The sequence below is a fragment of the Strix uralensis genome, chromosome 1 (genome assembly GCF_047716275.1).
Source record: "Strix uralensis isolate ZFMK-TIS-50842 chromosome 1, bStrUra1, whole genome shotgun sequence".
Taxonomy (NCBI): domain Eukaryota; kingdom Metazoa; phylum Chordata; class Aves; order Strigiformes; family Strigidae; genus Strix; species Strix uralensis.
This window is the reverse complement of record NC_133972.1, coordinates 103,998,750-104,012,359: the sequence shown is the minus strand read 5'-3', so window position 1 is coordinate 104,012,359 and position 13,610 is coordinate 103,998,750. Positions and strand designations below refer to the sequence as shown.

General features: G+C 42.3%; 1 protein-coding gene across 2 annotated transcripts in view; it reads right to left on the bottom strand.

Annotated features, from left to right (window-relative positions):
- LOC141946292 (sodium-dependent neutral amino acid transporter B(0)AT3-like) overlaps positions 1-11,539 on the bottom strand; it is a 31,725-nt gene extending 20,186 nt beyond the window's left edge. For both annotated transcript variants that reach the window (XM_074875805.1, XM_074875814.1), the window contains exons 1-2: positions 11,381-11,539; positions 1,338-1,478 (exon numbers count right to left, since the gene is read on the bottom strand). In XM_074875805.1, coding sequence (XP_074731906.1) covers positions 1,338-1,478; positions 11,381-11,537 — 298 coding nt within the window. In that variant the 5' untranslated portion in view covers positions 11,538-11,539. The remainder of the gene's footprint in view (positions 1-1,337; positions 1,479-11,380) is intronic.
- Between the last annotated feature and the right edge of the window lie 2,071 nt (positions 11,540-13,610).

Here is a 13,610-nt window from a genome sequence, read left to right as displayed (position 1 = left end):
GATTAGGGTTGAAATCTTTGCTCTAGTATGTAATACATTGTTTTCTACAACACAGGACAACTTTAATAACGGAAAACAAAAGAGACTGAAGTTTCATAGCATGCTATAGCTGCATGAGGGCACTCTTTTGTCTCAAATCATGGACCTATGCCCTAAAATGGTAATTGTTTTGCTCCTACGATAAGGAAGGAAGAATAACACCACCATGATTTCTGCTTGCTTGCATTTTTGCAAAGGGAGGATGGACATGCCTAATTGTAGGAGATGAGTTTAGCTGGAGGCACCACCCTGCTGCTTGGTATTTCTTCCTGGTTGCCCTCTGGCCCTTAGATAAGTCCTCTTACCCCTTCTCCTCCTACACACCCCCACAGGCATGGCTGTTGCTGCCAATCCCATTTTCAGGCATCTGTTTAAAGCAGGGCATGATCCAGCAGTGCTGGCTGGAGCATCGGAGGGTTTCTCCTTGCCCCTGCAGGCAGGAGGCTGCTATCTCAAAACTGGTAGAACCGATGGTTCAGCCCTTTAACAGTGGCTGCTCCCATTCATTTTTTGCAGCCTAATAATGTATGCAGGACATAAGATACGTTTTTTCAGTGTATATTAAACTGAATAAATAAAAAAAAATTGCTGGTACAGGACTGCACACTGGTCTGATGCACGCTGGCGTGTGGATTGTCCCTTGTGCCCAGCCATGTTGTTAATCTCCTTTCAGTAACCCCACTGTGCCCCCCTGTCCCAAAGGGAAACTTTCCCACATGCTTTAGGATCTTTAGCAGGTGCTAGTCTCCCATCATGATTTTGTATCTTTCTGTTCCCCCTCCAGTCCGACTGTCCCTGGAAGGAGAAGACTGGCTCCTGGAAGGACTCTGAGGGAGGAGCAAGAAGAACTGTGGGCAGGCAGCTTTGTGTAAGTTCCAAGGTATGGTAGGAATGGGGCAGAGTTGGCTAGCAGAACTCTAGATCATTATGCTTCCCACAGCAAAGGTTATGAGGCTGCCATGTGCTTGGGGTAACACCTGATGGGAGCGATATAGAATCATAGAACGGTTTGGGTTGGAAGGGACCATTAAAGATCATTTAGTCCAACTCCCCTGCAATGAGCAGGGACATATTTGACTAGATTGGGTTGCTCAGAGCCCTGTCCAGTCTGACCTTGAATGTTTCCAGGGAGGGGGCATCTACCACCTCACTGGGCAACCTGTTCCAGTGTCTTACCACCTTCATTATAAAAATTTTCTTTTTATATCCTAACAAGCACCTGGCACAGATCTGTAGGAAGTGAGTGCTGGGTGGGATGTCAGCTGCGGTTCCTTGACCTGGGACACCGAGAGACATACCGACTCCTCCGAGGTAAGGTGAGATGGTGTTCCAGGCACCAATGCTGCCTTTCCTCAGGCACTGTCCTAGGGCCAGTTCGAGATGCAACAGTGGGATTCCTTCAAAGAGAAGAGCGATGAAGTATGGGATCAGGAAAGCCCCTGAAAACACAATTAAGTGCAATTGAGCCACATGATTATCTACATCTCACTGAAATTACTGTTTTGTAATTTGTCTGCTTTATGACCCTAACAAAGTCCTTGTGGGATGTGTTGAGAGAGAGATCATTGCTAGGGATACCTGCCAAGTAACATCTGTTACTGGTAATTTTGTTGGTGAAGATGTAGGAGGAAGGACTGGGATACTTAGTGCTGCAGGACACTTTCCCTCCGGCAGTGCTACAGCCCATTATAAATAGCCTCCCTATTTCCTCCATTTCCCTTTCTTTTAAGCATCTTCTTTTCTCCTCCTGCTCATAAAGCACAAGGGTTTGCCTCTCCCCTATACCGTCTGTTTCTCCTTCAGTGCATTGTTCCCTCCCTAAAGCTCTCAGGTGTGTGCTCCTCCATCCTCCCCTGGTAAACAGGATTTTGTGCCAGAGACCCCCAAGAAGCCAGATTATTGCATGAAGTTGTGCTCAGAGCACAGAGCCTCTGGATAATGAAAGACTGAAAGCAAGACTGAAGTTGTTCTGTGAGACGTGGGAAGAATGAAACCTGATTTCCTCCTGTTTTGTATCCCCTACATCTTCCCTGTTTTCCTCACAGCAGCTCCCTTGAGCCAGAGGCAGCACATGCTGTTGGGTGCCTGCAGACAGGTATCAATCCTGTCAGCAGCCTGGCTGATTCCTGCAAGATGGTGTGCAATGCTTCATCTCCCTGCCTTGCCTCAGAAGGGACATGGGTTTGGGTCTCCCTCCTTTGCACAGATACTCATTTTCATGAGACCAGGAGAAGTTTCAACAGTATGTTTAAACCACCTGCCCAAACGTCCAATGAGATTGAAATAGTGTAATAGATTGAGGGTTATTGCCATGACCAACAACCACTGTGACCACAAAGCCTCTTTTCTCTGGGGAAACAAAGACAGAAGTCCTGCCTCAGCCCCCTCCCAATCCTCCTACCAACTCACACCGACTGTGCTCCTCATGACTTTGTCAATAAACCTGTGCCTACTATTCCAGCTTTGCCTCCAAATTCATATCTGAGTGTGCCCAGCTCTGCTCTTCCAGCTCTGGAAACCTTCTTCCCTCCCTCCCTCCAGGCTGGCAGGGTGAACAGCACCACCATCACCATCTGAGAGAGCAGAGCAGAACAGCTTGGCTCTCCTCTCAGTCTTCAGCCCCGAGAGGGAGCTGGAGGAATGTACAAGGACTTCTAGTCTCTTCCTGGAATGGCTCCTGTGTTTTGCAATCACTGACTGTTTAGAAAGACTGGGCATATAAATCGAGTCACTTGGGCTAGGTATTGCAATAACTTTGCTACCTATTGCTAGGTGCTGCAATAGCTACATACGATATCCAGAGAAGGTTTGTTGTTTAATGGTTTAGCCCTTTAGCAAGAAATACATAGGAACAAAAATTGGCAGAGCTCTTCTCAATGATGGACTGTTCTTAATTGGCCAAAGGTGGAAATAAACATCTCTCCTTATGATCTGATTTCTTAAGATGTTTTTAACCGCTGAGAAGCAGATTTGAAATAGGAGTCTCACAGTTAATTCCCAGTATGTTAAATCCTCAATTTGGATCCTCAGTAGCCATGCTCAGTAGTCCCCTTGCTTGGAGGAAGCTCTAAAGTGGCTGTTATAACCCCTCTCCCAAGAGAGAGATTTACAGAAGGAGTTAAGGACCACAATAGTTTGTTTATTAACTGTTTTACCACCTGATGAAATCTCACCTGGAACTATCTACTGAAGCTTCCATGTAAATACTAAGGAATTTGTACGTCCCTTCTGCAAGAACTCAGTAACCTCTTGCCATGCTCAGTCCTGCACTCTCCTTCAAATCTGCTGCAATATCCCCTTACACATCACACCTGAGGGCACCCACCTAGCCCTCCTGACAGCCCGATGCCTTGGGCTGTCTCCTGGGAAGAGCAAAATATTCACACAAGTGACTGGAGTACCGGAACTCTGCTTGTTCTCCTGGCTGCCTGGCCACACACCATCCATCGCTGCAATCTGTGCAATGCCGAGCCCTTGCTAGCAGAGTGCCCTGTAAGGGATCAACTTGTCTCCCATATCATATCTCCCTGGAAATAACCGTGTAATAATTAGTGCAAACTGCCCTCTGTTATCTCTCTCCCCTTTTCTGTTTGCTAGTTGAACCACTGACAGCAGAGCATGTTTAGATATTCTGCTGATAAAAGCCTGTTTACTTTGTGCTGGCTTGTACGTAACTCTAGTCATATTTACAGCATGGCAAAACATAATGTCACACGTGGAAAGAAAATACTGGTTTTCCATGAAAGCAATATAAAAAGTATGCTATCTGCAAATATGAAAATATGGCAGAAGATTGGGCTAAGAAGAAATAGTTAATGGAGCTAGTCTTTCTCAAACCTAATTCACATAAATGGCTTGTAGTGTAAATACATATTTTCAGATATTCATTCCTTTGCTTTACAGTATTTTTAGGCAAAAAGGAGATAGTCGGGAAAAGCACAGACAGTCTGCTCAAGCACTTGAAGCTTACTCTTTTCCGCAATAAAATCCCCCACCCATAGAAAGAAAAAGAATGCCAGAAAGGTATCAGGTACCTAATAGTGGGTAGGAACCCTCTGGCACTATATAGTCAAGGTTTCTGTTTAACAGGTAAGGGAGGATGTGCCAGAAGTCAGAATTTAAATACCTTTTTTTTTTTTAATGCCATGAGAAATCTAACCATGGAAAAGACAAGAAGAAAATCCAAGATGCAGAATGAAGCAGCAAGCTGGTACTTAACACAGAGCATGTATCACAAAACAGAGCATTCAGACACAGGCACAGCAAAACCCTATCAGCACCCATATGGTGTGTAGCACAGCAGAAACTCAGTAGGTTTGGCTTCCATGAGGCATGGGAAAAAGAAACTTTAGCGGAAACAATCATAAAGTGCCAGTAAGCAAATTATTCTATATCTGGATATTCTAGGTATATTTTTATCTAGATATTCTGGATCTATATGCTCCATAGTGAATGGAAAATAAAATACATACATAAGAAACAAGCCCGGGGGGAACCTCTATAAACAAAATTTTGGCTTCAGTAACTTTTTTCCTATCAAAAAATGAATAAGAAAAATGATCGTGATAAGCATTTGTAAGTACCTTAAAAGCCTGGAGAAATGCCCATAAAAATCAGAAGTATAACCAGGGCACAATTTAGTTATATTCCTGAGGTGTGAACTAGGAAAATTTTAGTCTACACCATTCATTCTGTCAGAAGGACACTCAAGATGCAAGTAGAGACATGCACTACTAAAATAAGTTCAAAGAAAAAAAGCCCTAAACTGTCCACACTCTACCAGAGTTAAAACTTATTTTGGAAGGAGATCCTGCACAAGGATCCTGCAAAGTCGAGGAACAATGCCTGTGCACAGGAGAAGGCACAGAAAGCCTACAAGAGCTTTTTCAAATCAGGCTGTCATCAGCTACAAATGCTGCACATATCGGTAAGTTGGTTTCATTAACAACAGAGTCCCAAGTGTCAAGGAGCACCAGCGTGTAGCACGATCGGTATCATTGCTAACTCAGAAGAACCATTAGAGTAGAGACAGCTCTATAGTCATGGCAGTAGAAAAGAAAATACCTGGTGCACTCTAGATACACTGAAGGTTTTTAAAACCTGACCCCTTGACTGCAATGTACAAGCAAATCAGGTCAGAAAAGCAACTGCTCAACCATATTCAACCCTCTACCTGCAAAATGACACTTGAAGGGCACAGTTTTTGTTGTATCATCTATACATGATAATCTGGAAAAGTGCATGAACTACTACGCTGCCTGTTGAGAATCGCTGATGCACCGGAGGGCAGAATGACCAGGAGGCTACGAAGGAGCACAGTCTAAAGCTGAATCATGGCAGCTGGCAAAGCAGAGTGAAGTGGCCAAATTGGTTTTGTCACATCTTAGAAAGAGAGAGCAATACACCTCACTACTGGAAATGTAAAGCAGTTTGAAGTATCAGCCAAGTGACTTCCTAATCAACATGTAACACGACCAGCAGAAATTGATGATCCTCATTGAGAAGCAGAGAAGAAAACCCAATACCTTTCCTTGATGTCGGAGTGCCAGTGAGGATTTGCTTAATGGTAGAAAAAACTTAGAAGAACTGATGCACATTCTCAATATTGCATCTTCCCAAGTGCCTGCAGATCAGCTAGCAGAAGTAAGGCAAGTAACTTGAAATGGTGATCTAAAGACACAACAATATTTGGAAGGCTGGAACATGAATAATAAATTTCCTTCAGATCAGAGATTTAGTAATGGAAAAAAATAATTATAATGAAGATGGAAATGACCTGGAAAGTGGCAAAATAATAATTCCAAAGGAAACACATCTGTACAGCCTGAAAAATCCAGAAAGAACATCTCAGTACAATACAATGCAATGAGCGTTCAGAGATCCACTTCACCAGTTCTGCTGATACCTAGGAGAAATGGTGATGGATGCATTTTTCCAAAAGACTGAGAACTTAGTGGCAAGATACCTGGGATAATTTGTTTTACCTACAAGAAATTGCAATAGGTGGTAACTAGTTCAGATACCGAGAAAAAGCCATTAGCTATTGAAAGGGAATTATTAGACCTGTCTCCCTTTCTCCATGGGAGTTCAGTTAAGCAGTGTAGTAACTAACACAGCAACTAATCACTTCAAGACATCAGGTAGGAAAAAAATCAGCAACTCAATCTTATTCACCTCTCTCTCTGGAAAACAATACTTCATGATCTTTGTTACATCTTCGGCACATGCCTTAATCCAGATGAAAAGTATGAGCTACTATAAATGTCATATTTGTGCAGCATATTTCAATTTACAGGCCACATTGCATGTCTTACAGACTCTGAAACTTTGCAGGGTTGAGTTTCCCATGTAAATGACTATATCTCCTTGAGCAACAATGAAGGAGCTAAAGCCATGTCCAGAAAACCAAGGGGGCAATAGCCATTTCAGACAAAGGTGGGTAACACATGTAGATCAATTTATAAAATAACCTTGTTGAGCTTCCCTATGAAATACTCATGCCTGAAGGATACAAGTGAGCAGCACCCATGTGCAAACCTGAGCTGTAAAGGGCAACCAAGTACAACAAGTTATGAAAGGATCGACCCCAAATGCCTTTTCACTAAGGATTTAAGCAGGACGTGGTAACAATCCAGAAAATGAAACTTTTTACTTGTAACATAATTAATTTTTCTACTAGGGAGTGAATCATTCCGCTCTTCCCAATATACTTCTTTTTTCCCCCTAACAAACAGTATCTTCCAGGTATACCTGTTGCTCCTCGCAGATTTTATTTTCCTTCTGAGGACACAGTGAGCCAGGCAACTGCATTTTGCAGCAAGTTGTAGTTCAAATTCTAGCAAAAGGTGAGGCAGGCTATGGGTTATGAAAGTCTGTAAATCATTGTCCCAGAAGTAAACAGTTCTCCATTTTTAGCAGGACTTTAGTGTTCATTTGTATTTTACATTAAAGATACTTTTCAGTCATCCTGTAGGCTTGGGCACTATGCACATTTTTAATACCCATGGGTTAGGCAAGCATATGTACTAGCTATAATCAAAAGTAAAACACTGCAGTAAGTTCCAGCTAGAACTGAGTTGCTTTATTTTTTTTAAGTATACTCAGATGACTGTATGTGTACATATATAGCTATATGACTTGTTTGAGTCTCAGTTTTAAGTGACAAACTATATACTGGGCCATTTAGAGACTTCTTTTCAATCCCAGTTGCCTGGGAACCTTTGTATTTGTCTCCACTTACTGTGGCAAACAGCCTTCATATCCATTAGTCATGAAAAGTAAATAGCTAACTTAACCCAGGCAATAAATCCAAATAATCAGTAACGACAGCAGGCGATAAATGTCAGCAAAACTGATATTATATTAGATCCAAGTTACTGAGTAACACTAATGTGCAATGAATAAGGTCCAGAGGTCTGATGAGAACAGCTGACATGAGACAAATATACAAGCACTTATTTTTATCTCTTGTTTTTGAAAAGATTTAGAAATGAGGAAAAGTACATTGCCTAACTCTTAAACACTTGGATATCACCTGAACCAGCTGTGAAACTGTGATCTGCACCCCAGAAGCCATTCAGCTTTAGAGCACATCTATGCCATATCCATATCAGGTTTCGCTGCATTTGGGGCTGTGGCTGCAGGCACGGAGCCCCTGCACCTCTCAGGGCTCCTAGTTAACCCCTATGCTACTGGTCTCTCCCATGTTCACATTTTCAGATGCACACAAGCAGGATTTATGTTCCAGTACCCCTGAAAATCTGTCAAGCTTTTGCATGAGTTGTTTGCTTTCAAAAATCCCAAATCACATCACTGCTTTAAGTTAGCAGAAGAAAAACACAACTACATTATACACTGGTGTAAACCCAGCAGCTCTGTCTTGGTGGTCTTCATGACTCAGTCAAACTCTTCCAACAACAGCTTTCTGGGATAAATTATTCACAAACCCCATAGCACTTTGTTACAGAGTCCATCATGCTGTTGAGCTCTCTGAGCCCTTTGTTAAAATCCAGTGACCAAACATTGGCCATACATCCATACATTGAGCTTTATTCACCACTGTCTTGTGCCACTGTAGTGATGCAAAGTAGCTATATACCATTACTGAGTCTACTAGCTATTTTATACCAATTTTTCACTGACAAAATTACTGCTCGTGGTGCAAAAGAATGACTCAAACTTTGTCCTGTCAGCATTTTCCTATTTTTATTATCTTTAAACCTGCTCTAAAACTGGTCTTTTTTGTCCCTAGCAGCTCATGTGGGATGTATCAGTGCTCAGAAGCTGGATACACAGGCACACAGACTTTCCGAGAATTGTGTGGTCCATAAGAAATGTTGTCATGGGTCTCCTGCACTTGCACTCACACCTTTCCTGGGGTGATAAAGGTCTGTAGGACAGGAATGCAGGGGACTCTGGAGGTGGGGGATGGAGGAGAGAGATCATCCTTCTGTAGGAGGCGAGTGTTGCTGATCTTCTGAAGTGAGGCCAGGATCTGAAGAGGTTGCAAACAGCTGGCCACAGCTAGTTCCCCATGTCCAGCACTGAGAAGTGACCCTTGTTGCTTCATGGGAAGGTGTGAGAACCTTTTTATGGTCAGTAAAATAATATTTCATCTTAATCCATAATAGAGATTTGCACAAAACCCTGAAGCACGAATTTCATGCAGCCTCATGCCATTGGTGGCCCCAGAAGCAGCTCTGTGTAATGAGATGTGCGGAGGACATGCATCCTGCTATGGTCCTATCTGTTAATTTCAAACCTTCCACTGAGCACTTTGTGTTAAATGTTCATTACAATACAAAAATATGACATCATCTTAGTTTTATTTTGTTGTCTATCAATAATGAATATTTGTTCCCTTGCTCCAGGATAGAAAGGCCACCTGAGATGCTGTAGGGTATTTGCCTGAAAGAATAACATCTTCCTTGCAAACCCCATGCCATATATGCTATGGGGGTGTCTCTCTAAAGGTGTTTATCATGTTTCATTAAAGCATGTGTCATTAACTAAAGTGACAGGCTTTTTCCAGCCATTCCCATGGGCAAATGTAGAGAAACAGTGTGTTTGCACCTATGGCTTTCTAAACACCCAGTTTTGGGACTCCTCTGAGAGAGTTTCACTGAGTTTCACATCTTGCAAATAAATAATGGAAAATGTTAAGTCTTCTGAGAGGAATCTAACCTACTGCTTCTTCTCTTTTCTTATTTGAATTTGTGTAATCACAACTTGCAGCTGTTACATGTTTACAGTTAAAGAGCTCCTTGCCACCAAAATAATTTCCATTTGCTTGTTTATAGACTATGATAAATGTACCTTTTCATTTTTAATTTCATGAGCAGAACAGATAAGATTCTTAAGTCATTCCTTGTCAGATAAGTTTCCCAGACCTTGAGTAAATGTTGGGACTTTTCTGCATTTTGTCTGATTTTTTAACTTGACTTTGAAATGTGGACTTTCAGAAGAGGTCAGAAGTTCAGAAGTTTTCTTAGTATTGGTAACAATATCTCCACCTACTTCCTAGTGCTCTGCTTATATATGTCAAGATTATTTTTACTGATACAACCTACTATGTCTCATTCATTCAGCTACTTACCAGAGTCCCTAAGTGGCTACTTCTTTCTAAAACACCTCCTTCCATTAAAGGCAGCATCCATTCTTGGTTCCTTGCTTGATTCAAATATATGTAGTTCATAAATAATACAGATACCTTAGTAGAACAAGCTTAGATTTAATATTTTTTTCTGTCATTTCAGTTTCTCCAGGTTTGAATTTTCTGTTTCTCCAGTTAATTGAAAAATGATGAATAGTACTGGGCTGAAACAATTTGGTTTATCAGTGCTTTAGACAGCTTACCATGGCAGATCTCAAAATCTTCTGTGAATGGTGAGTTAGAATCATAGAATCGTCTGGGTTTGAAGGGACCTTTAAAGGTCATCTAGTCCAATCCCCCTGCAATGAGCACGGACATCTTCAACTAGATCAGGTTGCTTAGAGCCCTGTCTTACCTGACCTTGAATGTTTCCAGGGATGGGGCATCTACCAGCTCTCTAGGCAACCTGTTCCAGTGTTTCACCACCCTCATTGTAAAAAATTCCTTTCTTCTATCTAGTCTAAATCTACCCTCCTCTGGTTTAAAACCATTACCCCTTGTCCTATTGCAACATCCCTTGCTAAAAAGTCTGTCCCCATCTTTCTTATAAGCTCCCTTTAAGTACTGAAAGGCTGCAAGAAGGTCTTCCTGGAGCCTTCTCTTCTCTAGGCTGAATAACCCCAGCTCCCTCAGCCTTTCTTCACAGAGGAGGTGTTCCCGCTCCCTGATCGTCTTTGTGGTCCTCCTCTGGACTCGCTCCAACAGGTCCATGTCTTTCCTGTGCTGAGGACTCCAGAGCTGGACATGGCACTCCAGGAGGGGACTCACCAGAGCAGAGCAGAGGAGCAGATTCACCTCCCTCAACCTGCTGGCCACACTTCTTTTGATGTGGTCCAGGACATGGTTGGCTTTCTGGGCTGTGAGGGCACATTGCCGGGTCATTTCCAACTTTTTGTCCACCAGTACCCCCAAGTCCTTCTTGGCAGGGCTGCTCTCAAGCCCTTCATCCCCCAGCCTGTGTTGATACTGGGGGTTGCTCCAACCCAGGTGCAGGACCCTGCACTTGGCCTTCTTGAACCTCATGAGGTTCACAAGGGCCCACTTCCTGAGCTTATTTATCAAGTACTCTTTTATGATACATTTATATTTACTAAATTGGCTGCTTCTAAAGCAATTCTTTGTGGGAATGGTGCCCATGGACAGGCTTGGCCAGCTGTCCGTGCCAACTGGCAGGCTCCTGTTGGTGGTCTATCAGCTGAGCATTTTAAACAGCCTCACAGACATCAAAAAGTGCAATTTAGTTTTCTGCAGGGGCAGTTCCAGACGATGAGGTAGCTCCTAAGAACATCAGAGAAGGGAAGGGAACAACTTGCTCACCTTCCCAAAGGAAAACACAGACACCATTTGTCTGGGGGACCTCCCCAGGATTTCTCGCTTCTCCTTAAGGTAACAAGCTGCAGGTTCCATTTCCTCCTCCCATGGGGACTGTACCAGCAACGTAAGAACTAATCAGTTTTGCTGCAAGTTAGCATCAGTCTGGTCTTACTTCCTAAACGAACACCTGATTTTAAAATTAAATATACTTCTATAGAAAAAGCTAATCTAGCTAGTGCAAAACATTTACGAGAATTAGATAGTTAAAAGAAATAAAAGATATGTAAATATATAACTTCCATGCCCATCATAAGTTAGTATAGTTATATTAGAATTGTAGTTTAACATTTTGGCAAAGTCCCATTTCAATCTTACCGCCTCCATGTATCTGGCACAAGTATGGAAATCGCCACACGTTCCCCAGACCGACAGCAAATCCGATACAGCTTAAAATATACTGGAACTTATTGTCCCACTTAGGTCTGCCATCTTCCTTAGGGATTTCAGGTGGCACTGATAAATCTTTTGACATTTTAATGGAATAGTCTTAGGTCCCTATAAATGGGAAGATCCTTCAAAACCTGTCTCTCCTACGGGTTTTATGCAGGGGTGACTGAAGGATCCTGGAAAGGGAGGTGGAGCTTTCTTTTTATGTAGTGCAAAGGAACGTGTCATTGCAGTTTAAAAACAAATCCAGGAATTATTATTATATACACAGAGTTACCACTCTTGACTTTTTTGCAGTTCCTTCTATAGTTAGAGAATGTGGGAATATGTTGTTAATAGGTAACTTGGGATCAAAGAGGGATTTATTTTCTGTTCTCCTTCTGTTCTCAGATACTTTCAGAGAAGTGTGACACTGAATATAATTAAAAAGAAACCTTTACAGCAGACTTATTAAAACTGTAGAATACTTGCAAAAATCTGTGAATAAAGTAAGTGTTGACATTTCCTCTTTTAGTTTGTTAAGAGTTAAATGATTGAAGACATCTTTTGCAAGTGCAAAAAGTAAATTAAAAAAAAGCAAGAAAAATTAGACTGTGTATGTTCAGACATTAGAATCTGGTCCCTTTTCATCATAGCATCCACCGTAGAGGTTAATCACTTCCCACCTGTCAATGAATCCCAAGTGACTGTTTTTACTGTTTTTTAAATAGTTACTGATGAATGCAAGAGCTGAGTGCTTTCCTTCAACTGAAAGTGCATGAGAACATTTTTCTGTTGTCTTCCAGCTGTAGCAGGGCTTTGCTATTTTGCACGCCAAATCAGTTCAGTCCACACTAAAGATATCAGCCAGACAGCTTCACTAAATCAACACTTTATGCCTGGATTACCCTTTTTTGAAATGGAAAGAGTTTCTAACTGAGGGTGGATTTCTTTTACCAAGACACTTAGAAAAAGAAGCCCTGCTCTGCAGCTAACATACAAATATGGTCAAGTAGAAGATCATCCAACCAGAAAACAATTTCACATCTAGGCTACACAAGTGTCCCCTGATAAGCACAGTTCCTGTGCTTGCAGCTCTGCAAACATCCACATCCATAGGTGGAGCAACCCAACTTCCCAGTCCCTTATCAGGATATCTCCCAGGGCACACATGAGTCGGCACACACGGTGTGGTTTGGCAGCACTTACAGAGCATCACTGCTGCCAAGGCACGCTCCACCATTGCCCCGCTGCTGCTGCGCTTCGAATCAGGAGGTGCCCTGTTCTGTGCAGAGGCTGTTCTAGCAACACACTCATTTTCATAACTTCCACTCACAGCCAACTGCTTCCAACTTGGTTGTACTCATTCTCAGTGGCTGAGCTTTTTCTCGGCAGGAAAAGCTGACAAAAATTGCTTTTCCCATTACAGAATCTTTAAATAGTTTAAATAATTACTCACATTCAAATACTTTAAAAAAATTAAAATTGGAATGCAAATGAATTTGATCTTTCAAAAAACATACAATGCCTGGTACTTCACTCTCTATTTAGAGCAGATATACTCTGTAAAGATACACTCTAGTGTAGATATACCCTAAATATCCCTATTTCTTGTAAGAAAGTATTTTCGTTATAAGGGACTGTGAGGTTGTCAATTGGATCAATTCTTGTCTTAAAAGATGCATATAGAAAGAGGTGCAAAGTGATACAAATGTGTTGCCTATGTACAGGGACAGTTGGATGTAAGTGACCACTTATCCAGAGAGGACATTTACAGTGTCTGCTTCTGGCATTCAGCCAAGGTGCTCTAATGGTGCCCTGTCCTCTCTCCAGTGACCACATAAGGAACGGGACTTAGCTCCTTTGGGACACATGGAAATTAGAACCCTAAAATAGTTGTAAGGTAGGTGTGTGTGCGCATGTGTGCATGTAGTACATGAACCAGAGCTACCCACCTTGATTGTGACAGATGAGGGCAAGAAGCTTTGCACCGCTTGGGTGCCTTGGATCCCCCACCAGCATGGACTTCCCCAGCAAGTGGTGCACCGCTTGCTCATCGGTGCCAGAGAAGGCAGATTTTGCCATTTCTTGAACAGCTGCAGCCCCATTGCAAGATTACCTCTTCTGTCATCAGCAAAAGCACCGCTATCTGCTGGGAACTTGGAAGTAATAGGTAATT